Below are 26,824 nucleotides of genomic sequence, written 5' to 3' on the forward strand. Positions count from 1 at the left end.
TCCCCTGTGTAGAAATTAGCTGCTGGGATCCTGTTAACCCCTCCAGTATTACAATGTTGTGATGTTAAAAGCCTTTGGAGTGAATCTAATAAAACATTCAGGATTATCAACAGGATTATCAACAGTGTGCTGCAGGGATGATGTATACGTTTGTAGGCCAACCACCGAAGTTAGCGTCGCACTAGTTCCCTCGACAGAAAGCTAATGGGATTTTTGATTGTTGGAGAATTATAACCTCAGTTGTGAACAAAAATTGCATTTGTTAAGCAAGATGATCTTCAGAAATTGAACACCACTTTAAGGATTTTTGAAGCATGAATGCAATCACCACAAGTAAAAAGCTAAAAGGCAATAAACAAGCTACACCACTGTTGCATGAGGGCCAATATGCACAACATGGCAGTGGAGGCGGACTAGGTGGTGTGGTGACGTTTAGTCCAAAAAACCCATTCAAAACAAACACTGACTTCTAGACGAGGTAACTGGAATTGCAAAAATGTGTTATATTTAACTTCTTTTTTATTATTATTTCTGGTGTAAAAACAGGTGTTAAAGTTGGTATCTACATTTGTGCAATTACAATTACATTCTTCCTAAATGACTCGACCCATGTCTTCAATTTCAGGGGAGATGTTGTTTGAGAATTGTTGAGCTAGTACACGTTGTTTGCTTAGTCAGAACATGTAAGAAAAAGAACAACATTTCTAACATTATTCAATTGATATGTTATTAGCAATTTATATATGCCAATTAGCACATTATTTAAAAAAATACCGGTAATTGACAGTACTCAATGTGGACATCAGCATAATGAAACTAGGTAGCAAACATAGCTCACGTATCTTTAATAGCTAATGTAGCTAATATATCGTCGCTAATGTAGGACATGTGGCCACATACGTGATAATAATAGGACAATGATAAATGCTAACATGTAGTTTGGAAAAAGTACAGATTAAAACTGTGACGTCAGTTACACAGCAGTGTATTGATAACTGTTTGCATTAGCATTAAACATTAAGCATTAGCTACAATAAGATACAACACCACCAAAAAATGCTGACTCATTTCATGGTTTGAGGACGGCCTGATTTTGACACTGGAATCTTCTTCAAGACCATGAGACCAGATCAGCCCTTAACATGTCAGTTAGCATGGTGCTTTAATGTGTACTCCTGAAGTAAAGGCCAGGCCTTTGGGGCGGCCGTGGTGGTCTGGGGCCCAGTTGGCATTTGCACAGCTTCGCTCTCTTTTTATGCAAGTACCGGACTCGGAAAGTGTGACAGAAGGACCCACAACAGTCCAAGTCACCACTATAATAAAACGAGCCCCTCTTCCCCGGGTATGTGCAGTGTAAACCCGAACATTGCCTGCCTGTAGGGCAATAGGCTGCGCTGTCATTTCCTCCGGACTGCCAGGCTCGTTACATCACTCGGCGAGGACACGCCTTTTTGGGTGGTGACACAACCCAGCGAAAGTGCTCGGAGGGGGGAGGGGTGTCCCGTCGGCAGGCGCACAGACAGCAGGCAGCAGCTGCAGCGAGAAGGACCCGGTACCGTTACTCTGCATTAATACATTCATATTACCATTTTTTAAAGCTCCGAAACACACAGGACAGCAAACACACCACACCACATCCAAAATGGTAGACCGCGAGCAACTGGTGCAGAAAGCCAGGCTGGCCGAGCAGGCGGAGAGATACGATGATATGGCAGCTGCCATGAAATCGGTAAGTAGCCTTCCTCTCTAATGACATTTTCTCTCGGGTCATTTAAAAAAAAGAAATATCTATATGTATATCTTCACAACTGGCCTCATCGATGTGTGTGTATGTGTGAGCGAGGCTAGCTGAGCTAGCATTGGGGCAGCGATACGCAGCCGAGGGATGAGCCTCCGTGTCGGAGCACTTTTCCCTTCAAGCGAACAAGACACACGAAAACGGTGTATGAAAGTTATGATTAAAGACAACGTTTATGACGGAGACGTGTTTGTGAGCAGGGTGGAGTGCTGCTATTATCAGATTTGGGCGACATCATTGTGGAAAGGCCCGTGGAGCCTCTATCCTCACATTATCTCCGCACATTTCAGGAGGCGTTATAGAAACGGACCCGATATAACGGGGTTCAGGTTAGATCCGTGATTTAGTGAATCAAACCACCCCGTCTGGTTATCGGCGGTGTGCTGCGGGGAATTGTGGTTGAAATGCGGTACTGTTTGATCTTGGGGCGGTGCCTTTCACCGGGCTGCTTTAAAAAAAACGTCCGGACTGCTAGGTTGCTCAAGAACCGGCGGAAATAAAAGCGCACCGTGAGCAGGAGCCGCGGTTGAGCAGTCCGTGTGGGTGAAACGTGAGCTCGGGGGTGAAAGAGCCGTGAACGCAGCCCGTCGAAAGATGCGCATAGTGGCGGAGCCGAGGACGGGCTCGCTGGTACCACGGTGATGAGAGTGACACGGCCGTGTTCCGGTTTGCATGATGCTGAGAAACAATGAGCAATCGATTTACTGTCAAACATCAGGGTTTTTTTTTAAGCTTGAACGCAGCAGGCGGTGTCTCCTGTTCCGTACTGGGTTTGGCGCATTGGCAGCAAGAGCAATGTTGGCTGAAGGTTGATCGCAATCGATTTGCGCAGAAGCAGCGCACAAAATAGGAAGCGTCCACCTTCCAGACGTGGGTGTCGGTGGACGGACGGCTTTCCAGAAAGCTCCTTTAGGCGTCATATTGCAGCAAACGGTTCGCGAAGTGTAGCATGACGGGCCGCCCGGGTTTAATCGATGGCGCGGAGCTACCGCATCCCTGCGTCCTCGACCTCTTCCAGCAGGTCTCCCCACACAGAGGCGTGCCGCAGCATCTGCCAAGATGCAGCACGGGCCCACCCGTAGTGCACCATTTCACAGGCAGCGTTTTAGCACAGCTCCACAAAGGCTGCATCTCTCTGTATCACTCACTGTCTGGACCAGAACCTCACAGAGGAAGGGACACATGGGCAGGGAAAGTTACATGCCTTTATTTAAAATAATGGCCTCCATACTGTGCAGCACTTCATATTGTGTCTGAGGTTTGTGTGCTAATATAATCATTTCTAGCCTTTACTGTCATTTTGGTGTCACATTTATATATTTATTCTCTATAATGATCATAGAATGACCCTTTTTCTCTATAAGAGTTGTATCTGTTTGCTTTTTATAACAAGGGCAGCTCTACCAGCGGTAGCCTCAACATGTGAGCCCAAGCTGTATCATGCAACGCTTGCATTTAATGGTAAAGAATGAAAGATTAGTGCAAGTTTTTGTTTCTACATCAGTTCAACTCAGGAGTCAACAAGTAAGCCGCCAGGCCGCTCTCCAGGTCCAGGCTGTAGTCTTAATGGCAGATGGGGCACGGCTCCACCCCTTTCCGATTTATGCCGAGTCAGAGGGAGAGCTGCCCCTCACCCAGCCAGTCTCTCTGCAGCACTGGGCAGCGGGGTGTGTCTGCTGCCTCGCCCATCATTTGAGGGGGAATCCCTTGCCACTGCAGACATGGTAGCCGCCCCGGTTATTTGGCAACGGAGCCAAATAACCAGGATTTACAGACACTGCACCCATCCTCTGGGAGGAACGGAGCGCCTCAGACTCAGGAAGCAGGCCCAACCAGAGTGAACGATAGTGTCGATGATGTTTCACCACCGCCTTTAAAAGATTATAATTAAGTAGGTATGATGACATGACGTCTCTCACCGGAAAGCACCAATAATTTATTTGTCCTTAATGGAAAATCTGATATCTTGAAGAACATAGTCATTCTCATGATCTGGGCGAGTCCTCCATTATTTGGGAGCTAGAGTTGAGCTAAAAAACAAAAAAGTCTGATTTCATACCAGCTTTAAATGTAATTCATCTGAATTTTTATATCCAACAAAAATATCAAAGCTTCAAGTCATTATCTGGCCTCCCGAGTTCTTCCAAATTCATTTTTTAGGAGCTGTGTGCAGGTTTGAGAGCCTTAAAATTAGCTTGTCTTCTTTGTCTGTCTTTCGGCTTTGAGTGATCAGTAACCGATCAGTAACACACACTCAGTTGCCTGCAAAATATTTTGTAGCGTTGCTCTGTTGTGAATTCTCCTTACATCTATAGACCACAAAGTTGGCTATGCGTGGGTCTCTGGTGATCCTATTAGTGTTGGACCAAGAGTCAGAAAATGAAGTTAGGATCCTGGCCTTCAAGATGAAAAAGATGCATGAACTAAAAAATAGGTTTTTAAGTTGTTCAATAAATGTTTCTGACTATAAATTATTCAAAAGAAGCCATCAAAAGCAGTCAATTCTTAAGAAATATCTCTGAGAAATGAGTGCTTTGTGCCTCTATCATTTAAACTGTACAGTATAGAGCAGTACTGCTACTGTATTTTATAACTGTTATAATTTCAATCAAAGATTACAATGACAAAACACCTATTGTTTAACTACATGTACAGTACCATTGATGAGTCATTTTCAAGAGCGACTGTCAATATTGAATATTCATGTAAAATGATCTCAGTATTCCAGCATGCATGTCTAATTAAAGTATTACATCACAGCATCTCATGGGCACAGTGGTTCAGCCCTTTGATGTAATGAATCATTCTTAATCGCCGATCTACAGCAATTAACCTAAATCACTGCACCAGTTTAAATGGAAGAAACGCATTCAGAGAGTTGGCAATGCATTTTGCACCAGCATCTCTTAAAAGAGCATGCCAGTGTTTTTGCACATTGTAGCAAATTCATTTAAAATTTTACATATTTTTTTGATTATGGGTAATTATTATTATTAAAGATTTCTACCTAGTAGGTAGCTATTGCTCTCCTTTCCTTTTTATACACTATGTTTGAACCATATTCTCCATTTTATCAGCTAATATTCTTAAATTATACTTTAATAATGATCATTTAAATGCTCACAGAGCTTCCAAGAGGACAGTGTCATAATTCAAATTTGAGTGACTTTCTTTTAGTTTTTCCACTCAGTTTACGCTGCAGCACTGCTGCTTCTTCATTTGATTTTAGATTGGGAGCTTTCCTATTGCCTCTAATCGGTGCACAACATGGCGACAACTGAGCTGGCGGCTTGCAGCTAACAGCGCTAACATTGCAACAACAGTGCTGACAGAGCAGCATCTGTGAGCTAGCTAGTGCAGCACGCTCACCTGTGCTAAAGCATGCTCGGCCGGCCTGGCTATGTCAACAAAGAACGGAGAAGCTTGGATTACAACGCACACAGAGGGAGAGTTATTCATTGTCTGCTCAGGTAGACATTACTGCACAATATCTTTACAAAGCTAACAGCCTTTTGCTGCTATATTAATGCTATGAATTTCTTATTTAGCATCTTTAATTCCTATTAGGAATGTGTCTCAATGTGTCACAGTATTCTTTCAAGCTCTGAAGCTGCAAATTCAAACATAAAAATGTGAAAGTAAGAAGGTGTCTATTCCTTTTCATACAAATCTGGGTATGTTGTGCTATATTGAACACATGTTCAACCCGGGTTTGACCCGATTCATTTGAAACAAGTGTCACTCTTCACAGAGACTTCATTCTGCAACTGTAGCTCAATACAAATGACTGCTAAACCACAGAGTTACATGGTTACACCAAATTAGATCACGTCAAAGTAACCACACACTGTCTCTTTAGCTTTATTAAATGAGTCAGGTCATACATAAATGCTTATATATTCAACTAACAGTTCTTGTGCTTGACTAGGACTGATTCAACCAAGAGACCATAGCATGATGTGCTGAGTTATTTTGAATTAGCTTTGACACACACACACACACACACACACACACACACACACACACACACACACAATCACTATTCGAGAGCGTCTTAGGAAGTGCATGGCACAGAGAGCCAGGGCTTCCATCACGCTTAATGAACTGAATGCATTATTCTTTTATGGAGGTCTGTTCGATGCATTAAGAGATGCATTGTGTTGCAGCTGCTCCATACAATGAATATATGTTTATTGTGTTTTGACTAAATAGTGTTTTTCTGCGTTGGATGAAAATAAATGGTTTGTCTATAAACAGAATAGCTAGTTATCCAACTATTTAAAATCAGATTAACTTGTAGATTTTTATTTATTTGAGACATTTTTTTGTGTGTTTCCCCACACGTGTATGATCTCGGACACAGTGCAGGTCATATAGACTGTAGCTCTACCAGTACAGATGGGTCGGTATAAGATTTGATTGTGGATCAGGATCACAAAAAGTTAATCGTGGTGAATGCTTTTTTCAAATCTGTCTCAGAGGCTCAACCGATTTTTAGAACGTAGACCACAGCTTTACTAGCATGTTCAATAAAAAAAAAGTCTCATCTGTGTCGCTACTATATATATATATATATATATATATATATATATATATATATATATATATATATATATATATGAATATATATATATATATATATATATGAATGTGGGCATATATTAATATATATGCCTACATACAAGCTGATGCTCCATTGTGAGAGGGACCGAGTGCTACTATCATTCTTTGTGGGAGTGCAAAAATCTAATATATAAAATGATGGCTGTTGTTGGACTCAACTATCCATGTTGTGGAAATGCATCAACTGTGTGTCAGCAAATACTTGAATAAACCAAATAACATTTCGGTTTCTCTTCTAGACGGTGACACTTGACATAATCAGTGCTACTCTGAAGTCTGACACTCCAGCATTTGATTTGCATCTGTTGCTATGGGAAACGGCATAAGTTGGAAGAGAAACAGGGACTTGATTCGTAAGATTTTAATTCTAGCTGCCCAAAGCAAATTCCTGTGTCTTATTTTTGCTGGTGGACACATTTTCAATACAAAGCAGTGGTGCGGGAGTGATCAGAATCTCAAAAGGAGTGGGTGTGAGTAGGATGGTGCATCTTGTGGGAGATATTTTCAACATCAAATACGAATTATTGTCTCAAAATGTGCCCTTAGTGTGAATGGAAGACTGTTTTTTTTTACTTAGACACTTAGGATTAGCTTCACTTTTAGATACTGATTGCTACAATCAGTGTGTTAAACTGAAATGGGGTTAATAACCCCATTGTTCTAGCCCAGAATATATTAGGCTTCATCTCAGTCACCATTTCATCCTCATTTAGGAGTTTTTGTCCAGGGGGCATGAATGCAGCAAACGTCATGTCAGGACATTTCAGGATGTCCCGAAATGAGTCTGAAATCAGTAGTGAGTCACAAAACGCACAATATGAGAAACACCAACTGTACCCAGCTACACACATTATAATCAGGTTCACTTCACAACATCTTACTTAGATTTGCAGCAAGATGTGCAGAATTGTATTGAGTGACAACCCCCACACTTGTAATGTATTACCTTATGGGATCGTTCAGTTGCTCTGATGTCTGCTTTTCCTTTCGCTTAGTCACTGTGAATAAGTGCAAGGACATAAATGCTAGCGGCATCACATTCACACGTCATCTACCATGACACATCTACCCTGACTTGCAGTAATATAGTTGAAATGAAAGGAAGGGTGGCTAAAAAAGGAATAAGTAGGGAGTATTCATCATTTCCGGGTCCTGAAGACATCTCACTGTGAAGTGTGAGACATGTACTGATGTCTTCATTAGGATGTTCACATTTCTTTCTGGTTTTGTTTTACAAATTAGATGAAACTGAACAGTTTCTGCCATTATCCGGTACCCACAGATGTTGAAAGATTGTAAAATCATATACAGAGACACAAGCAGTGTCCTGTTCTGTCATTAACACTGTAGTAGTCAGGAAAGACTCTAGAATTTAAGGCATTATTAAACACCAGATCTTTTTTTTTAAATAAAATCCTTCCCTCTTTGAATTTTGGCTAGGTGTTCATGGTGCGAAATGTCATTTGCACCACATTTCATGTTCGTCGCCGAATGGTTTAAGTTGTTGCTTTATTGTTTTGGCTTCACAACGAGGGTTATTTGTTTGGGATTCAATGCCTCACGAACATCGTCAAAAATGATTACAGATCTGGAAAGTATGAAAAGAGGGGTTTTGACTAGAAGAGCCCCAAAAACACAAGTGTGAAATCAGTGCATGTCCCTGATCCTGTCTATGACCAAGTATAAGCAATGACACAATAAGCGTCATCAGTGCCGTCACCTGTACTCATTATTTTTAACACTACTAGTAAATAGGTGGCGAGTCGTCAGTGCCTCAACACTGTGATCGGGATGATTTTATTCACCTAATGTGACTAAACCTACTAGTAATTGTATTACAGGTTATGATTAATAATGTGTAATACAAGTGAAATGGGAGGCGTTATTATAACACTTATGTGACCTCTGAGGCAGAGCACAACAGCTAAGCAGGAAAAAATGTGGGCTGAACACGACTTGATGTATTGTCCACCCATTTTTTAAAAATAAGACATTAGTTAGTCATGTACCAGCACATGTTGCTCGTTTTTACTGGCACTTTGGGTCACATTGTATTGAGGCTTGCATTAAAAAGCGTTGACCTCTCTCTATACCAGTCCAGAAGCCTAGTGAGGTCTGCACATCTTCCTCATTCCTTTTGAGTGACCAACCCCTTATCATTCTTATTATTGGATGCGCACATCACAGAAAAACTACTGTCATATGTGGTAGCGTAGCAACAGAGCGCTACTTGAAGCTCCGTCTCCACCACCCTTTCTAAGACACACACATACACCCCCTCTTTTCCAATGACGTCAGGTAGTCCACGTCCTTTTGTGCTCTGCTGCCTGAAAGAGGGTCGGCGGTGGCGGAGGAGGGGGGGCAAGGGAAAGACAGAAGGAAAGGGGGAGAAAATGGGGAGCTGTGGGACTGTGGCAAGCCTTCATTATGGGAATTGTAATCCATTAAATGGAAATGTAATGCGGCAGGCATTGAGTTCTTACCCGGCCTCTTAGGCCCAACATTTCCTCCCTCTCCCGGCCCTGCAGCTCTTACAGCGTCCCTCCTGTGGATATTAATGGTCATACAGAGATCTGTCAAAGAGGAAGTTATTGATTGTCCTGCCTGGCCTTTGTTTGTATTAACACTCCGTTGTTTGGAAGTTTGACTGCCTTGTGCAAGGATGAGTCACGAGAGAGCAGGCGCGATTGATGAGCTTTATGGGTAGACAGAGCCCTATTGTCATCGCCACACCACCGCTTCCGTCAGGGCTTTCTGCTCACCCCGCAGCCTTCTGAAACAAAGGCATGCATGTTTTTACAGACGTGTTGTTTAGGCCTTGTTTTTCTGACCTCTCTGCTGCTCCAGCGCTGAGCTACTCTGCTGCTTGCATTGGCTGTAGGTCACATACTCGTTTGCGCTTGTTGTAATTTAATGTGCTAAGGCATAGAGCGCTATAGAGCAGAAGGTGGGCTTCAGCAATGACTAATGGGGGGCAGGGTGACTTTCTCCTGTGCTTGTAAGTGGGATCATTATGCAACGGGTGTCATTTATTGTTTGCCTTTCTTCTACGCATCCAGTACAGAGGTCATTTTTTTTATGTCGGTTGTAAATTTTTACAACGTCTTGTGTTGAAACACTCCACACTGCACTGGTCAGTACAATGCAAAGTAAGGAACGGAAAGTTTGATTGTTTGGTTGTTGATGCTACACAGCAAGTCATGGGATATCCAAATTCAGGGCTGTTCCCTTATGGGAGCATGAAATTCCATTAAAAATGTCCTATAAATCTGGCTAATAGTGACCTTTTGGAACAAGTTGTTGGTGTTAGGGTGGCACCTGAGGAAAAAAGTCAAGCGAATTTGGATGTTGGTGGTTTTTAGTATCAAGCTGAGGTTCTACTTTGGCACGAGATTACTGTTAGCTCATTTATTCTAACATACTGACAGGGACTGACATTTGATATTCACCAGGTAATGTGGTCAAAAAGTCAAGGGATCACCATAGCCACTAGTATTTCACCTCTTGGGACCTCAAATATCTGGAGTTATTTTTGACAGCAGTCCATTCAAAGGTTGTCAAGATGTTTCACTCAAAACCAACCATGTTAACCTTGTGACAGTGAAATTCATTAAATAGGCTAGTTATGAAGATATTTTTCTCTGAATCAAACATACCAACATGTTGGTGGCACTAAAGGAAAGTCAACAATTATTAGAACTTACCCTTGAATATACACAGTATATGTAACAAATCTTCAATCCCTCCAGTAGATGCTTTTATTCTTTATTTTATTGTTTTTATTTTTTGTTTTACTCTGTAGCACTTTGAGATCATTTTTAACAATGAAAAGTGCATTACAAATAAAATGTATTATTATTATTATTATTATTATTAGATGGAAAGATATTAAACAAATTCAAACCTTGTGGTGACAATAGAGGAAAAGGCAGAGAATTACCAAGCTCAGTTGGATCCTCTGGGGACCATGAATGTATGTGTATAATACTGTTTTTCAGATTTTACACTACAGAGTTGACCATTTCACCCAATGCAGGTGAGGAAAGCTCAGGGACCATTCAAAATGGGAATTGAGACATTTGGCAGACGGACAAATCGACCAACATCTCCATCCTCAGGCCATGCTAGCAAGGTTGAAGTGGAAATGTTGCTTGTGGTCCCATGTTTCATGTGCAGGCAGGTGGATCATTGGAGTCTGGAGCCATGAAAGTGACATTGCCGTGGCTGACTGCCAGTGTCACAGTCGACTGAAAGGTGTGAGATATGAAATGGCTTGTTTGCACTCCTCCCCACCCACAGTGCTGCAGTGTTCTCCATACCATCAGCCATGTCAGCATCCCTGCCATTAGCTGCCTGTGGCCAGCTTCTACCAGCAGAGATGGTATGGCCCTCACAAACAAAGCAGATTTTGCAGTCGCCATGGAAACAGGAGATTGCATCAACGATAGGTCTCTGGTCCTCCCCTCCCCTCCATTTTACAGTAGTCTCATTAAAGATGGATCTTGAATCAGGTCTGTCGAAATACTCTATGTATCGCTGAGCGTGAGAATTATGTATGCTGAGAATTAGTTCATCAGATGAACACATGATTCGTCATACATTTCTATCAACAGAGACTGGAGCAGGGATTAGCAGCTACTGTGTGTTATTGGGAGTCCAAACAAAGCAGAGTGATACAGCTGTTGGCTCATCGTGACTGTGATGCACCTCAAAAGGTCACAGGTTTAAGCTTCCATGTCCTTGAGCAAGACGCTGAGGCTGTGCCAAGTGTCGAGGACGCTGCACATAAACCATCACGCAGCACAGCCTCTGGGGAATATATGTCTGACTGTGTGATAAAAAAAGTTACAAAAGTGACCTGTGGGGTGTCTTCTAACACTGCGACAGCAGAGTGCGACCCCACCTGGGCAATTTAGGAGAAGATGACCAGAAACAGATTCATGCCACTAAATGACTTAAATGTTACTTAAATGTAACAAAATCATATTATTTTTGCAGCCATGCTACCTCGCCTCAATTAAAGCTAGTCTGTTGATCTGTCCACCACTTTCGTTAAGACTAAAATATCTATTGGATGGATTACTATGACATTTTATACAGACAGTCTTGTTCCCCAGTGGATGAATCCTAATAACTTCAGTGATCCTCTGACTTTTCTTCGAGCACCACGATCAGTTTTCACTCATCCCGTGAAAGATTTCTATATATTGAAGCAAAATTGTTTTAGCCATAGATATTTGTGGTTCCCAAATGATGTGTGCGAAGGAGCGACAAATTCTGACCTTTTTTCGGAGAGAAATGTCTCTACAAAAACTGGATGGATTGCCATGAATGGCTACTGACATGTCTGAGGGGAACATATTCATGTCCTCCTCAGGATTTATTGTAATCGGGCCAACTTTGGTGATCTCTGAAGTTTTTATCTAGTGCAGTTCAAACGTTCAGTTTCTCCAATACCTTGGTCTATGACCAAATACCACTGTCATCCGCCTCAGCCCAGTCTTTGTGTGAACGGCTAATTGTTATCATGCTAACACAGCGAACTAAGATGGTGGACATTACACATCAAACAGCATAACAGTATAGTTGTAAAACATGAGAATGTTAGTGTTATCATTGTGAGCACATTAGCATGACAATGTTAATAAATACATTTTCAATGCACTACCGTTACTAAGTACTGTTAGCATGGAGCCGTTAGCATGCCTGTAGACTGAAACTTGTTTGACCTAAAAGGGAAGTGTTTCTTCTGCGGTTAAGGACAGTGCTTCATTACTTTTAAAAACTGAATAACAATTATAGCGAATGTTTTTGTATAATAATAAGTGTATTATTTTTTCCCCAACATGGTAAAAATTAAATAGCTTAACAATTAAGCAAGCTTCTTTTTCCTATTTAAGTAGATAAGCAATATCACCACAGGCCCGTCCGGTTTGAATGTAGTTTTATATAGACCGATATAGTGTTCAGTAAGGGCGTTGGGAAGAGCTGTTCCACGTGAACGGTCGGGGCCCCCCTGCTTTGCTATGCTCATGGAGCTGAAAAAGAAAGTAACAACAGGCTTTATACTCAGAAAGGGTCTGTAAAGATGCCTCTGCTACACAGTCCCAGTGGGGTATAAAGGATTAAATCCTCCTGCCAGACACAGGCCTGTCAAAACTAAACAAAACCAGCTTTCAGAGATGCGGACAGCCAATCAGGAGTCAGCTCAGAGGATGATGTCAGTGAGCCGGAGGCGTGGTTTACCCTGCTGGATGCCCTGAACTGTGGACTTGGATGTACAGTTTGTCGGAGGCATCTCTAAAAATTAAAAGAAGTGGAGCTTTGGATTTCTGGACTTATGCTGGCCAACAACTTTTAGTTTTACATGTGCATATTTTATTGCCAAAAGTCATACTTTGTAGCATATTATAACTCCAGTTGTCAGCTCCTGAATGTTATTGAGAAAGATGTTAGCCTACATGAAATAATACATGCTAACGCATAGTCTCTCTCTTTCTTGTGTCTTCAGGTCACAGAACTGAACGAAGCGCTATCCAATGAGGAGAGGAACCTGCTCTCTGTGGCCTATAAGAACGTGGTCGGGGCGAGGCGTTCATCTTGGCGCGTCATCTCCAGCATCGAGCAGAAGACATCAGCCGATGGTAACGAGAAGAAGATCGAGATGGTACGGGCCTACCGGGAAAAGATCGAGAAGGAGCTGGAGGCCGTCTGCCAGGACGTGCTCAACCTCCTCGACAACTTCCTGATCAAGAACTGCAACGAGACGCAGCACGAGAGCAAAGTGTTCTACCTGAAGATGAAAGGCGACTACTACCGCTACCTGGCCGAGGTGGCCACGGGGGAGAAGAGAGCCGCGGTGGTGGAGTCCTCCGAGAAGTCCTACAGCGAGGCCCACGAGATCAGCAAGGAGCACATGCAGCCCACCCACCCCATCCGCCTGGGCCTGGCTCTCAACTACTCCGTCTTCTACTACGAGATCCAGAACGCCCCGGAGCAGGCGTGCCACCTGGCCAAGACCGCCTTCGATGACGCCATCGCCGAGCTGGACACCCTGAACGAGGACTCCTACAAAGACTCCACTCTGATCATGCAGCTGCTACGAGACAACTTGACGCTGTGGACGAGCGACCAGCAGGACGACGAGGGAGGAGAGGGCAACAATTAAAGAGTCCAAAACCTCATTCTGCCAAAACAACACAACACGCGCGCTCACAAATGATGACAAAATAATAATACTAGTTAAAAAGTTCTTAGAAATAAAAAAAATAGGGGAGGGTGGGGTGGGGCGTCGGAACATCGGTGGCCAATTTAGCCGATGGTACTAACGTGACTGCTGTTCTTTATTTTTCAACAAATTAAAAGTGAAAAAAAATAACCTTACGATTAAAAACAAAAAAAAATAAAAGAATGAAACCCTCTCCTTGGTAGCCTCTGCAGCATTTGCCAAAATACCACTTAAGAAGCAAGAGGTATGTCATTCATCACAGTGTGACTATTGGGTAACGATGCCTTCACGCTGGCAGAGACTGGTCTTATCGCGCGAATGAAGCTGAGCTGTCTTATTGTATTTGGTGAGGGGAGGAGCATTCAGAAATTGAGTTCCGATGCTTGAGCAACCAGAAAATTAGAGTATCCTTGAATGTCGTGGCCGTGCTTCGCGAGAGAGGGAGAGAGCGGACGGGTTGCAGCGGTGAAGATGGGCTTTTCTTTTTTGTGCAACTTCAAAACGTACCGACATCTTTAGTTGCACCACACTATGGTCGTTGAATGAAAAGCAGGTTGTCTCTGTTGTTGAGGATAGCATTAAAAAAGAGTTTCTGTTTTGCTCTGTGTCAGGTATGTGTCCAGCTCAATCACACAGTCATACTGTAACTAAAAATACAAATTCATAAAGTAAACTTAGTGCAGCTTGTCCCTCTCATGTGCTGATGTGCTTTATTAAAGAAATTAACTGTTTTTGGACACCTAATTCTTATTGTCAGTATTGTCGTTACTATAACAACTTCTATTGGCTGCTTGTAGGAAAACGATTTGAGTCACAGAAATCCAGATAGCAAAATTAAATGAATGGAAATAAAAAACACAAAAAAGAAAATGTGGCGATTGAACATAATCATGAGTCCACCCGTTATTCTCCGGTTACACTATCTTCATAACAACCAGTAGGATCTCTTAAAACGGCACCTGGAACCACAGACTCGACCCGTTTGTGGACAGAGCACATGCAATGTTAAGTGGAAGCTCTAAAAGCAGATTTGAGGTTTGTGGATTTACTTTGTCTTCGGTTTCTTCTTGGTCAAGAGATGCACTTGCCTATTATACTGTTTCTTCAGTGTAAGATGATAACTGCTCCAATATTCTCCATAATACAATATTGTGCATGCTGGTGATGTATTTATACAGTAGCTTCAATTTATTAACTTATACTGTAGATGTTATGTATTCATATGAACATGGAATTACTAGACCTTAATTGGATTATTTTCTATTTATTTCTTTTTATTGCGATTGTTAGCTAGACCTTATTTTAATCTGTGTTTTCTTTACTCCATTTGCTGAAGTACGCTATACCAAAACAGTGATTGTTAACAATAAATTGATCTGTTACGGACATTGCTATGGTCACATGCAGTTCTTGGTAACGGTGACGGAGAGTGAAGAAGACACATCGGCGTGTTAATGTTAATGACTGACTGAGTTCACGGTGAACACAATGCTGCAAAATGTTCCTGGTGTAAATCTAAGTCAAATACAGTCTGTTGGAACCATGAGGGTGAGGTTTTCAGCAGCAAAGTACTTCTCTATAATAATGTGCCATCATTGATTAAACAGAGCAAGTACTCCAAGTACCACAACGTACAAATACTCTTACAAATCCTGCATTCAAAATTCTACTTGAGTAGTATCAAGTATCAAAAGTAAAAAACAGGCTTTTTATTATTTCAGAAGGAAACAATGACATTTTATCTATTGTGGGTGCAAAAGAGTTGTGCTCACAAATCCTGTGCAACAATTAATTGTTGTTTTTAAAGGTAGCCGGTTAAGGTGGCGCTAACTTTAACTGTTGGATCTCTCGACATAGACACTGTTATTATTTGTCCTGCTTAGACACGAGCCTTGTGTGACATCATCTGGACAAAGACTGTAAACAGCAGAGAAAATCTGGAAGTTCAAAAGTTCCTTCACAGGAAAAAGCCATCATAAGAGTGTGTACAAGAGAAATTATATGCCTGGAAGTGATTCAAGTGTTATTAACAGACAATGAAATGGGACATACAACTGCCACGTAGAAAAGAGCTGCAAAACACTGCAAAAATAGGCGTCATGATACGTTATGCTCCTCACATTCATTTGCATGGAACGTGCAGGTCAGTCTGTAAACATGCTAGCAGCCTCTTGCTGCTGTAGACTGTATTAGCAAGTGGGAAAAGTACTCGATGATATGGGATACTACTGTTTAATAAATTAAATTACCTACACATTATACAGGTACATGTCCATTTATGGCACTTTGCAGCCTCATCAGAACACTGATTAATAATTATAAATATACAACTGTCATCCGAATTAACCAGAAAAGACAACATACAAATAACAACAAAACAGCATGTAAGAAGCATTATTAAGCCAGAGGAATTAAAAAAACACAGACGCTTCTAAATATCAACAGCAGAATAAGACATAACCAAGGAAGATGACATGGAGGCTGACGGCCTTGAACACAAAAACATTAAGAAGTCGGCCTGTTGCTAGGCAACGCACTGGCCCCAAAGAGCATGACGTTGAACTCACCCGTCTGAACGGCAACGAGTCTTCTGGTCCTCCTCAGTCCACTTTAGGTCCAGTTTATCTGCTCGTTCATCCCCAAAGCAAAAATATAACCCAGTTCACTAAGCCTCTCTTTCCCAGTATGACCAGTAAACCCAGCATCTCTCACCTCACTGAAGCTAAACGGTCCTGAACGGATGCAGAAGCCTCTTCTTTAGGGTCCCACCATGGCGTTTAGCATGCTAGCACCTAGCCGGCCCAGCATGCGACAACGCAGGTGTGTTTGATTTGCTCCACTGAGTGTGTTCACCGGGCGGTAGCCTAAATGAGTTATTAAGATGAATGCAACCTTCGTAACGGTGCAGAGGTACAATAAAGCAGAACATAATCACACTTCCTAATGATAGGAGGTCTGTTGTTCACTTGTTGCGCAGTTAAATAGGTGCTAGACCTGGCCCAAGTGGGACCAGCATCCCTCCTCCACCCACTGACTCGGCTAGTCAACGCAAACATTTAAATCGTGTCATTTCTGGAGTGTCAGCTGACACACCTGCAGCATCAGACAGACAGGTGGTCAGACATATTCATATCCATATTCACACATCCGTTTTAATGTGAACTTTGTTTTAACTCAGAGTGAGGGTAATTTGGCACAGTGTTTTTTTTTTGTTAGCAAAAATGCTAACATTAGCATGCCGACATGCTTACACTGACAGTGCTGAACACACTGATGTTCAGCAGGTATGATAACATGTTCAACATGTCTTGTGTTAGCGTGCTAACATTTGCTAATGGTAATATTTTTACTAGATGGCGGTATAGTGGACATATTAAATTGTAATTCATTGTGACATTATTGTCTGTGCCAGATTTGAATCCATCCAGTAGTTGTCTAGACACGTCAGTCAAAACTACACGTCCTCACGGTGGCGCTACATGAAGATTCAGGGCATCCCCAAAGTATTTTATAATAAAAAAACAATTGGTTATATTAGATATTTCAGCGTGAACCGAAGTGATTGGCGCCATGTTGGTAGCATAGCTAATACAGATAAGAACTTAGTTACTGCACCATTAAAGAATATGCACCATCAACAGTTTTAAATCCAAATGCAGATCATTTTTATTGAGACAAATGCCTATATTATCTTACTATAGAATTTTTAATGTCAAGCTGAAACAAATGGCTATCATTTGCCTAACGTAATGAATTTTGACTTTTCCATTAGTCCATCAGACTTTTATCATTATTCATAAAACACTGACAAGCACAGCATTACTGCCATCAAACTGAACCAGGAAGATCAGGTGATGACAATTATATTTGTCAACATTGTCACCACCCTTTACGCATTAAATATAGAATTTCTATCCACGTGAGTTAACAGAAATAACAAACTAAACTCCATCTTCCAGTAACATTTCTTCAGGCCAGGAAGAACTATTTAATCGATGTCAATCAGGAGCCACAACAGAACTGATGAACATCTTCAATCACTGAGAAGGAACTAATTATTGAACAGCTGGTGGGTGCTAATTGGTTGAAAGACAATCAACGCTCTCACATATGATTGGATGACTTCTGCCTAAGGTGTTGTCACCAGCCAATCCTGAGCTGTTGCTAAGCAGAAGAAAAAAAAACACCACCTGCTCAGCTAGGAGGTCTCCAGTCCTCATTCAGCACACATATCAGACCTTGTTTGCATCTAGTTTATCATATTATCAAATAATGACAGTTAGACGTTGCAGTAATCTGCTTTAAAGATGGTCATTGGATTTTGAACATTTAATGTCAATAAAGGGACGGTTATCATTTAAGATGAAGGTTCATGTTCTTTATTGCAGCTTCGTGTTTTACAGTATACTTTTAATTAATATACCTGTTTTTTCACTAATGCACATCATTCTTTGGTCGGGCTGATTTGTGTTGTGCAAGTGCAATCGTGAAATGAATCTTAAGGATGATTTATTGCTGCCGCACCCGCGTGTTGTTGTTTCAACTTTTATCAATGTTGGACTTTGCTCCATATTCCTACTGTAGTGACATCATAGCAGCAACCTTATCAATAAACCCAGTATGTTGGGCCAAATTAGCAGTGTTGTGGTGGGGCTCTCAAAGGGTTGCTTTAACATCTATTTCCTTAACATATGTTGAGGTTTGCTTGTTTGTTTGAGTGGTAAAAGGCCCCCAAAACTTAATATAAACAGAGCTGATTCAAAAACTAAAACACAGTTCCACATGAATTTAAATAGGATGAGCCGAAAATGTTGTCATAGTCGTCCAAAGAAGACGCCGTCAACAGTAAAGCTATACTGTAGTAATATCATGGCATCTTTTTTTAGACTGTCAGTGGGGAGTATTGTCATAAAATGAGATATCAACTCAAGGCCTCATTTCAAACAAGATGTCATAGTAGGAAACAGTAGATGTGTAATTAATAAATTGACTGGTCCTGGTACTGTGCAAGATGTCACGACTCGCTGCGACACATCGTTAATGTCATTAGTAACACCTTAGCCTTTCCTGCTATGACAAGTCAAAACGTCCACGCTGAAAATTGCATAGGCCTATTAAAAAGGAGCGCTCGGCACGAGCCACTTCCCTGGTTTAAGGACTGGCTGGCTCCTGGATTGATGGGGACTGCTGGCATGAATAATTTAGGCCTGCATTAAACTGGAAGGAAACAGTGACTCATGGAAGAGGAAAAGTCGAAATGCTAAGTGGTTTTAGAGAGTGCCGCCTCGTTTTAAGACAGCGTCTGGCCGGCTTCAACCAAGCTCACGGTGTAGCAGACATGAAACAATGCAAACAGTGCGGTGTAGATGCAGAAATATTGAATATGATGTTCAGCTAATGGACATCAGATTGGGCGGATGTTTAAAACGCTTACACTCATTTGGTTGTATAGTGAAGTAGAAAAAAATTAATTAATCAGCCTATGAGTCTTAACAGGTCTGGGACCATTGAGTGGGGAAAACGCACCAGCTCGTGTCCGCTATCTACCCCGTGTAGCTATACGACATGCTGGAGGCTCAGTGCATAGCCGAGCGCTCTATAAATAGATCTCCCCTGCAGCTCTGGAGTCAAGAGTAGAGTTAGTATGTGCATTAGTGGGCTGGCACGCAACATGAATGACTGGAAGTTGACAGGGAGGAAGAGAAAGAGGTGATGAAAACCACCAGTCACCAGTCCTGCTGCAGCACGTCTCGTTTCATCCTGCATGTTTAACTTAGGGGAGTTCAGCATTGATAAAGAAAACATTAATCATGCATTAATAGCTTTGTACAAGCAGATGTACAGTGTATTGATTGCAACAAGGGTTGGCTCATATAGACGTGCTGATGTTTAGTGGCTGCCCCCGACCTAGTTCCTCTGCTTACGGTGTAATCATGGCCGTTTTTCTACATACATGTGTATGAGTCCTAGTACACATCCTCACTGTCTAGAAATGTGTAGGATGTTATTAAAACCACCATGCAGGACACATTTCTCCTCCAGTCTTGGGTGTCTTTTGTTCTTCTGGAAATGTTCAATTCAATTCAATTCAATTTTATTTATAGTGTCAAATCACAACAGAAGTCATCTCAGGACACTTAACACATTGAGCAGGACTAGAATACGCTCAAAATTTCAAGAGTCAACACAAATGTTGATTCTTCACATAAATCCAAACGTCTGATAAAATCACACAATGCCATGTGGGACATAGAGGTGAATCCGTGTTTCGGCCTTTTGAGTTATGTAACTCTTGTTAAGGCATCATGGCAGTGATTAAAACCAGAGCTCCTGTAGAGCGTCAGCCAGGAAACTACTGTGCTGTTTTCTTATATCCAGGAGTAAGTATAACATAGGTGGAATACCCATGTGACAGTCATGGAAACAGGAAATTGCAGATATGCTATAATTGAGAATGATTAGACAACATCTGAACACTGGGCTGTCAAATGTATTCTGACATTTTCTATAAGCTACTTTTAAGTACTGACAAGTGAAAATGAATTTGATATGCAACAAAGAATAGTTGATCGTTGATAGATGACAATTCTGATGACTAAATACATTTTCATCAAGTAAAATAAATGAGCTTCCCAAATGTGAAGTCTTGTATTCCCTTAAATGTCTCCTATAAAATTAACCTTTGAGGTTTTGGCTGTTGTTCAAATAAAAATTAAGGACGTCATCCTGGGCTTTGGTAAACTTGTGTTCGGTATCGTTTTTGAGATTTTAAAGACTAAATCATGATGAAATAATCCCAAAAAACTAAGAGTATACAGCCATGCTAGCAGCTCTATGAGGTTGTACTGAGGCACAGTTCGGTTTGGAGCTCAATGCTAGTGTTAGCATGCTAGCAGCCCAATAAGGTTGTACTGAGGCACAGTTCTGTTTGGAGCTCAATGCTAGTGTTAGCATGCTAGCAGCCCTGTAAGTTTATACTTAGGCACAGTTCTGTTTGGAGCTCAACACTAGTGTTAGCATGCTAGCAGGCTGATGTTTAGCAGGCCTCAAATGTCAATGGTAGCGCTAGAGGAAAAATCTGGGTATCACCAAAGTCACTAGGATTCATCCTCTGGGGACCATGAACGTGTATAAAATGTCATGTCAATTCAGCCAACAGCTGACAGACTGACCGTCATATAATAGAGTCGACAGCATGGCTCGAAGTACCAATAGATGAATCACTAGTACAATAAGGAGTGGCTGTACTCCGAGTATCATAACACACATTTAGTCTCCACCAGTCTCTCTAGTATTTTCATTCCTCCTCTAACATCCACACAGGGTGCAATTGTTTTAAATGACCTTACTCAGTCAAGAGAGGAGAGCAAATCTCCATCCATAATGCATCTATATAGGCATGAATCATTTAGAGGAGACACTCTGTATGATGGAATTATGCAATTTTGGCCGTTATGACACATTTCAGTGCAGATGCACCGCAGCAATGGCCCTATATCTCCATACATGACACCCATCTCATGTATCAACGACCACTTCGACTCGGCCGATTAGTCCACAGATCAGTTGCCATGTCAGTGTCGGGATGAACTGACTGTCAACTAGTCCTGCCTGCTGAATTGGCTATAATACTATGGTGTGTATGTAATGTAATGAATATTATATTAACTTCTCTGAGTGCTAATAACATACTATTGGCCTGACCAGGGCACTGTAATTACAGGAAAGGACACAATGTTGAAATCCAATTTACAATGAAAGCTGATGCATTATGGAACTGTGTGGTGATCGCCTGGGGAAAAATAAATACACTAAGTATATGACATGTTAGTGTACATGCAGACACTAATCATCAGAATACTTCATGTGTTTGATGATAAGATCACTTGAGGTTTGCTGTTTTGGAACAATTCATTTTGTATTAAGTGTATTCTAGTTTAATTTAATTTGTAAAATGCAGAATTTGAAGTGTATTTAGTGCACTTTTACGGGTTAAAATGGAACCGGTGCATTGTTAAAATATTATTGAGAATATGTAAAAAATATATATCAAAAACGTATCTATAGTAAAATAAATTAAATGTTTATTTTCCTATATGTATAGAAGGTGTACTATAGAACAATTATTTGTGTGTTAAAAGCGTCATGGAAGAAATATTTAAAAAGTATGATGTTAGAGTAGTACTATGTATTTCCAGAATTATCTTTCTTTGTTAGTACATTTTCAATATACTATTGAAAGAAATAATATACTTGAAATGCATTATTTTAAAATTTAACATGTATTTTTCACCTGGGCAGACTGATGGGGGCGCTATACTCTTGAATGTCAAACAGGGATGCAGAATCTTGTTCGTGCTTCCTGCATCACTCGTGGGGGGCGACTTCTTTTACTTGCTCCCTTTTGCATGGATGACCATCGGATGAATAATTTAGCATAAGATAGCACAAGATTAAGAAGCTAAGCATTTCCATTTAGTTACGTATTGTCTTCAGAAGAGGCACATATACCCATCCAGGACACCACTTCCATGATGTCCAGTAAGCAAATAAACAGTTTGTTACTTAAAAAAAGAAGAAGAGACTCAATATGTTGTTTGTCCTTTATTCTGTGCGTTTGCAGATACAACCAGTCCGTTTCCAGTCCAGTCCCAGAGTGTGGACGCTAACAGCATTGTTCTGCACTCAGAGTGGCGGTGTGCATGTTCTCCTGGGACCTTTGTTCTTTAATTAGCAAAACCACTGCTGTTCCAGTCTGCTTTACTGTTGTCTTTAGTGTTTCTGTCGAGGCGGCAGGAAGCAGAAACGAGAAAGGTGTGTGTGTGTGTGTGTGTGTGTAAGTGAGGGAGAGAGAAAGCTTCGAGCGAGGCTAAACTGAGATTTCCTACATTCAGATGAAGAGTGTAATTACAGCAGAAAGAGCAGGCATATGGCACTACTGCAGATGTGTTGACACAGTGCACTCGGCTGGGGTTGGCTCATTATCAGAGACTGAGGGGAGAGGGAAGAGCGAGGGCAATCCCTGGCTTTCCTCTCTCTCCGCCTCTCTCTGTTAACAAGCCGGCTTTAGGAAGTGCTATAAGCTCCTTCTTCACCTTTCTAGAAGCAGTTTGTAGACATAAAGTGAGTATTTGAAAATGTGTGTCAGAGACGCTGCGCTGCTTTTTCTTCCTACTTCTTCACCACGCCACCTTTTTCCACGTTGACGGGTATCGTGGTCTCCGACGACTCGATGGCTGGTCTGGTCAAAGGAGCCTCCACGGTCAGCACCCCCTCAGGAGACAGGGAGGAGGCCACCTTCTCAATGTTAGCTGAAGAAGGGAGGCTGGAGGGGAGCGGTAAACCACAATTAGGTTATAAGTCTTTAGAATCACTCCAGTACATTTATAAGGAACTCCAGTTTTGGGGTGGGGGGGTTGGGGGGGATCACTGCCACAACACGGCTGAACCATTAATGCCTGGGTCACCCTTGGGTAAAATCAGATCTAAAGGCAGCTCCGTTTGTCTCCTCAGTGTGCGCTGTGGCCCCTGGATGGCAGCAGAGCCCTACGAAGGTAAAAACTGCAGCCAGAAGAGGGACGGATGCTGAACGCTAGGAGGTGGAGGCTGCTGCTGCTTTTCAGAGCATGAAATTCAGCTATCAGCAGCAGCCAGCCCTCTACAGGCCAGACCAAACCAAAGCTAAACAGACTCACAGTAGGAAAACCACAATAAAGGAATCGCAGAAATCTGAATCCAGCCCAAAAACTATATTTCCTCCATGAAAATGAACAGCAAACAGCCTCAACAAAACCATTTTAATACTAAATCTGCTGCTTTTAAAGTGAGTTGTTGGCTGATTGCAGCTTCCCTTTTTCTTCATTACCAATTTTGTTGAAATGCTAATTTAATCTATTCTACAGACGTGTTGTTTGATAATGAATTTTAACATGTTGCACTACTTACGTGTATTTCCTGGTGAAGGTTCTGGACACGAAACCGTGCTCGTCCTTCCTCTCCTCATGCTTCCCTAAGAACAAAGACATGTGCCGGTAACGTAAAAGATACGTTCACTTGACGGAGTTGTACCTGCAATAACACCGACTCTGCAAGAAGACCCATTTTTGTATAATTAACATTGCCTCTCATAACTACACCACATTCAGTATTTTGAGGATTCAGTAAGACATAGTCTTGTCGTAGCAGTAAAATCAGAGGTATCATTGATTATGGCTTAATAAAAAGCCCTCACATTGAGTCAGCATGCACAGCATGCCCTGGATTTGGTACAAGAAATGACCTCACGGTGACTCTAGGAAGTCAAGGCTCCCAGCCAAGAAAGAGTTGGGCCCTTCTAGTCCTTGTTCCAAGTTAAAGAGGATCTATGGTGCTCCTTTCCCAGTACATACTTGTTGTTCAGGTTCCTACTAGAACATGTTTACATGCTTTCATTTATTTTCCCCATCAGGCTGTGCTGCAGCTCTTCTCAGTCTCTCTCTGAAAAACACTCTACTTGACCTCCTGCCCCTCCATCCCAAAAAGCCCCATCTGCTCTGATTGGTCAGCTGGCCCAGTCTGTTGTGATTGGTCAACACATTAGTGTGTTAGTCAGAAATTCCCCACCCCTTTCCATCTGAGGTGTCAAAGTACAGACAGAACTATACTCAAGTAGAAGTACAGATACTTGTGTTCAAAAAGACTAGTGTGCAAGGCTAACTGAATCTCATGTCATATTAATAAGAAAAAAAATCATTAAAATTAAAGTATTGAGCCTGTTGCAAGGGTAGAAAGTACAGATATTTGTTTTAAAAGTAAAATGTCAAAATACTCAAGTAAAGTACAGATACCTGAAAATTCTACTTAAGTAGAGCAGCAAAGTTTTTGTACTTCATTACTTCCCTCCTCTGCATACCATAACCAGATAAAAGCAGTTGTTCTGCTGAATAAGAGGGATAAAATTTATTTTAGCCACTTGTTCTTCAACTCCTCTTCCTTTCGAAGCCCATACAAAGGAAATGTACATTTGCAATGCAGAAAACGGCATCAAAAAGATGACTCCATGCTCAGCTCTGCTTTTACTAGCTTTGTTTGCACCAAACTAGCAGCTGAGGAGATATTATGTAAATGTGTTACTTGGTGACATTAAGAGAAGACAAGATTTCAATTGAGGTGCTTCAAGCAGTTTAGAAGCAGAGTTACTGTGTGGGAGAGTAAATCCCTTTGGGCATGGATTAAAGGCTTTTACACTCAGGAAACCTTTTACAAAAACTATATAGGAAATGCAAAGCAGAAGAGCATAATAGTGTGTTAGTGACATATGCAAACAGGACAATGACTGTGACATTTAGTGTTGGCTTTGTGGTATTTATATAGTTTATATTTGTCTTCTCTATGCAGTCACTCACCAGTCTTCAACCTGGCTGTGATGTTGAAACATTGTCCTAATTCCTGCCTCTTAATCCAGTCATATGTTTGTTATGACAACGGGCTGATAAAGGTTGCCATCCTCAGGGAGCTGTCCCCCTTTTCAACAGGAGGACATTGCTAGTGTGAGTGTGTCTGGTCCAAGTCTGCATGACCACCAGGGTCATTAGTCCTGCATGGAAAGCACTGACATGCCATCCTTGTTCTCTGCTGACAAACAGGAAACATGAGGTGGCAAATTCCACTTGGACTAGACCCCGCGCTTTGTTTATCTGCCCCGAGCTATGCCAGGTCTCTCAGCGGTGAGGTATTGGCCATTCTCCGGCCCAGGACCCTGGACCTGGACAAGATCCAGCAGTCCTTTTAAAGTAGCAGACACAGTGGGTGAGTCATGGCTAAATCCCCTCTGCTAACAGCGGGATTCCTCGTGAAAAGGCAGACGGAGCAGCTGAGACTGACTCAGAGAAAAAGGGGAGCTCAAGGCCTCAGACAGCTAAGCTATTACACTATGTGATCCGTTCCACACACACTTCTTCAGGTTTACACATTTAGCTTCGGGCCTTCACAAGCATGGACAGACAATGAAAACATTTCAAGGTAAGAAGTGAAAGCACTTGACAGAGCGGTGCACAGTGCTCATCTGTGCTGCTGTAAAAGGTCCACTCCCACATTTTGTATTGTGTGTTGTTTTGCATCTAGCAGACGTGAAGCCAAAAGCCCCCGCCCTCCGGCGTGCTGGAACTCACTATATTGTCTCAACGTATTATGCAACCCTGCCTTGTTGCTTGACCTAGCAAAAATGTGTCCTGCCTTTTTTATCTGGTGTGTTTTCCTCTGTGCTGCAGCAGTTCCTCCCAAACAGAGTGGAGACAAACCTGAGGACACCGAGTCTGTCCTGTACATGAGCAAGTCTGAGATGTTATTACTTCGCTGTTAGATTGAGTGCCGCAATTAAAGATAGCTTTCCCTGACAGGATATTACCTTCATCACCTCAGGTTTTGAGTCTGAGGTTATGAAAATACTGAGCTCCAGCACTGAGAATCAGCACAACTGGGTAACAGGGCTTTACAAGTAGGAAAGAAATGAGTGCTCACCAGTGATTTCCACCACGCCGTCCTTCGTCTTCACCACCAGCTCCTCGGGTGAGAAGTGGTTGACGTCCAGTGACACCTTCCAGCTGTCCTGGGTCTGTTTGATCTCCGACACGCCGGTGCTCATCTGGCGGGCCAGGGCACGAGCCTGCTGGGCCACCACGGGGGCTGGGTACATCATGGGGGAGTGGGACATCATGGGGGCGTGGGACATCATGGCGCCCATGTCCGGGGTCAGGACGGAGGGTCGCATGTACCCCGGCCAGTGGGTGCTGGGGAATGTGGTGAAGTCCTCGGGCAGGGCCGGCATGCCGAAGGTCTGGTCGAAGATCCGGCTCTGGTGCCAGTCTCTGAATGGGTCCCAGCTCGGGGTGCTGAGCATGGTGAAAGGAATACGTCTCTCTGCCATGGCTGCTGTGTTGAGGCGGTGGAGAAGTGCTGCTGGCTGCAAATGAAGAGCCGGTTGGCCTTCCAGAAAATGTCCTCCCAATGTGCTGCCTGCTTTTATACACACTGACACCACCCCTGTCAACAGAGCCCTCCCTTCTGACTCGAGCCCCCCAGCTCACACCCCCACACATTTATGGAAAGTACTAGAATATCTATTTGAGGCCGACGTAGCACAGGAATGGAATCCAACAGTAAGGCCTCTCCCGTAGCAGCTGCCCAGTGCACTGTTA

At 42.3% G+C, this 26,824-nt stretch overlaps 2 protein-coding genes across 2 annotated transcripts; one reads left to right on the forward strand and one right to left on the reverse strand.

The window, feature by feature from the left end:
* Positions 1-1,475: 1,475 nt before the first annotated feature.
* On the forward strand, positions 1,476-15,037 carry ywhag1 (3-monooxygenase/tryptophan 5-monooxygenase activation protein, gamma polypeptide 1). The gene is made up of 2 exons (XM_084029717.1): positions 1,476-1,729; positions 12,933-15,037. Exons 1-2 carry the CDS (start codon positions 1,643-1,645, stop codon positions 13,587-13,589), a joined length of 744 nt encoding a protein of 247 aa, XP_083885843.1. The 5' UTR covers positions 1,476-1,642; the 3' UTR covers positions 13,590-15,037.
* A 7,201-nt stretch (positions 15,038-22,238) lies between these two features.
* Positions 22,239-26,700, reverse strand: hspb1 (heat shock protein, alpha-crystallin-related, 1). The gene is made up of 3 exons (XM_084029129.1): positions 26,148-26,700; positions 23,595-23,658; positions 22,239-22,974 (listed from the first exon to the last, which is right to left on the reverse strand). The coding sequence occupies exons 1-3, from the start codon at positions 26,551-26,553 to the stop codon at positions 22,821-22,823; spliced, it is 624 nt and encodes a 207-aa protein (XP_083885255.1). The 5' UTR covers positions 26,554-26,700; the 3' UTR covers positions 22,239-22,820.
* Between the last annotated feature and the right edge of the window lie 124 nt (positions 26,701-26,824).

The sequence above is a fragment of the Eutrigla gurnardus genome, assembly GCF_963514095.1.
Source record: "Eutrigla gurnardus genome assembly, chromosome: 15".
Taxonomy (NCBI): Eukaryota; Metazoa; Chordata; class Actinopteri; order Perciformes; family Triglidae; genus Eutrigla; species Eutrigla gurnardus.

Coding starts and splice junctions, on each gene's coding strand:
- hspb1 (XM_084029129.1), bottom strand. CDS start 26,553: ATGGCAGAGAGACGTATTCCTTTCACCATGCTCAGCACCCCGAGCTGG. Junction 23,659..26,147: donor CGGCGTGGTGGAAATCACTG/GTGAGCACTCAT, acceptor CTTTGTTCTTAG/GGAAGCATGAGGAGAGGAAG. Junction 22,975..23,594: donor ACCTTCACCAGGAAATACAC/GTAAGTAGTGCA, acceptor GCTCCCCTCCAG/CCTCCCTTCTTCAGCTAACA.
- ywhag1 (XM_084029717.1), top strand. CDS start 1,643: ATGGTAGACCGCGAGCAACTGGTGCAGAAAGCCAGGCTGGCCGAGCAG. Junction 1,730..12,932: donor TGGCAGCTGCCATGAAATCG/GTAAGTAGCCTT, acceptor TTGTGTCTTCAG/GTCACAGAACTGAACGAAGC.